The 2,040-nt window shown below is 56.5% G+C and overlaps 1 protein-coding gene and 1 pseudogene across 1 annotated transcript; one reads left to right on the forward strand and one right to left on the reverse strand.

Moving 5' to 3' along the window:
• Positions 1-29: 29 nt before the first annotated feature.
• On the reverse strand, positions 30-439 carry LOC120859938 (annotated as a pseudogene).
• A 200-nt stretch (positions 440-639) lies between these two features.
• LOC120859937 (histone H2A type 2-A) lies at positions 640-1,262 on the forward strand. Its single transcript, XM_040235838.1, has one exon. The coding sequence runs from the start codon at positions 759-761 to the stop codon at positions 1,149-1,151; it is 393 nt and encodes a 130-aa protein (XP_040091772.1). The 5' UTR covers positions 640-758; the 3' UTR covers positions 1,152-1,262.
• The last annotated feature ends 778 nt before the right edge of the window (positions 1,263-2,040 follow it).

Here is a 2,040-nt window from a genome sequence, read left to right on the forward strand (position 1 = left end):
TCGTGCGAGCGCCGAGACCCCACAGGGACTCACTTGGAGCTGGTGTACTTGGTGACCGGTCGCCTTGGTGCCCTCGGACACGGTGTGCTTGGCCAACTCGCCGGGCAACAGCAACGGCACGGCCGTCTGGATCTCCCGGGACGCGATGGTCGAGCGCTTGTTATAATGCGCCAAGCGCGACGCTTCGCTCGCAATGCGCTCGAAGATGTCGTTGACAAATGAGTTCCTGATGCCCATGGCTTTGGACGAGATGCCGGTGTTCGGGTGCACCTGTTTCAATACTTTGTACACGTAGATGGAATAGCTCTCCTTGCGGCTGCGCTTGCGTTTCTTGCCGTCCTTTTTCTGGGCTTTGGTCACGGCTTTCTTGCTTTTTGGGCGCAGAAGCGGATTTTCCGGCTCAGGCATAACCGCAAGCACAAGCTGAACAGCTTACAGGGAATGCATACAACAGGTAGTACCTAGGGTGACCGGCAGCGACTCGGTACTTAAACAGACTGTAGGCAAATTAAGGTTCTGATCACGCCCCGTTGCGATTGGCGAGATTTCAGTGGCTCTCTCGCGAGGGAGACGAGGTTATGTAAATGAGTGGATTCTGACTGCGCTATCCTATTGGTCACGAGGCCGAAGATGTGCTGTAGCCAATCAAAGTGCCTTCTAGGCAATCGCCGTTCTGCCTATAAAAGGGTGAAGTGGGGCCGTGGAGGGCGACTTTGTCGGGCGTTTGGCGGGAGCGTTTGTTAGTGGGTGTCGGTATCATGTCTGGTCGTGGCAAGCAAGGCGGCAAGGCCCGCGCCAAGGCCAAGTCGCGCTCGTCTCGCGCAGGCTTGCAGTTCCCGGTAGGGCGGGTGCACCGCCTGCTGCGCAAAGGCAACTACGCTGAGCGGGTGGGGGCCGGCGCGCCCGTCTACATGGCGGCGGTCTTGGAGTACCTGACCGCCGAAATCCTGGAGCTGGCGGGCAATGCGGCGCGAGACAACAAGAAGACGCGCATCATCCCTCGTCACCTGCAGCTGGCCATCCGCAACGACGAGGAGCTGAACAAGCTGTTGGGCAAGGTCACCATCGCCCAGGGCGGCGTTTTGCCCAATATCCAGGCCGTGTTGCTCCCGAAGAAGACTGAGAGCCACCACAAGGCAAAGGGCAAGTGAGGCCGGTCTCCGGAAGCCCTACCCAGCTCTCCTGTAGAAGGGGCATCTGTAAAATCAAAAGGCTCTTTTCAGAGCCACCCACGCTTTCAAATAAAGAGTTGTTAACAGTAACTTCTCGATTCCAACCTTGTCGGTAGTAAAGGGGGAGCCCAGCCTGGGTTGTGGTGAATCGTAAAACCTAGGACTTGAGCCAGGTGAAGGTAGGAAACTTGAGCGCGCCACAGTCGCTTCAGTTCTAAGTGCTCCGCGATGGTTTGTTTGAGAGTAGGATGTCGTGCTCAACAACCAGTTGTTCCCCAGGCCTTTGCCCAACTTGAGGTCTAAGTACCGGCGGGATGTTCCCTCACACACGCATACATCTCGGACACCCCCGTCTGTTAAGGAAGCGGACAGAGTTGAAGAGGATGGCGGACCTGGGTTTTTTACTTCAGTCTACTGTCTTAAAGGGATAAAATGGTTTAGCGGTGGAGATACAGGTCCCCAGTTCGGCTTTCGGAAACGGGATCTCGCGCCCTGCTGCGGGGGAGATAACTTTCCGATCTTTAAAGCACCGAGAGAAGGAAAACAAAGCAAGATCCCTCCAGACAACTAGGTAGGCTAGGGGACCTCTGGAAAGGTAGCTGCGTTCAGGGTGCTGGGGGGCGGGGGTGGTGCAAACAGAAGGTCGAGGTTCAGTTTGGGAGTTAGCGTAGAAAGGAAGAGGATATCGTAAGTAGTGTGTTCTAAGGGACTGAGAAGGAACATTGTCACAGCTGCTCTCAAATATGATTCTCACCCTGAAATAAATAAAAACCGAGGAGGGGAAAAACTAGGCAAACTGGAAAGTCGAAAGGGAGGCCGATGGGCGGCGGGGCGGCGGGGCGGCGGGGCGGCGGGGCGGCGGGGCGGC

The sequence above is a fragment of the Oryx dammah genome, unplaced genomic scaffold, assembly GCF_014754425.2.
Source record: "Oryx dammah isolate SB20612 unplaced genomic scaffold, SCBI_Odam_1.1 HiC_scaffold_4743, whole genome shotgun sequence".
NCBI classification, from domain to species: Eukaryota; Metazoa; Chordata; class Mammalia; order Artiodactyla; family Bovidae; genus Oryx; species Oryx dammah.

Excerpts from the sequence above, each read along its gene's own strand:
- LOC120859937 (XM_040235838.1), top strand. The coding sequence starts at position 759 with ATGTCTGGTCGTGGCAAGCAAGGCGGCAAGGCCCGCGCCAAGGCCAAG.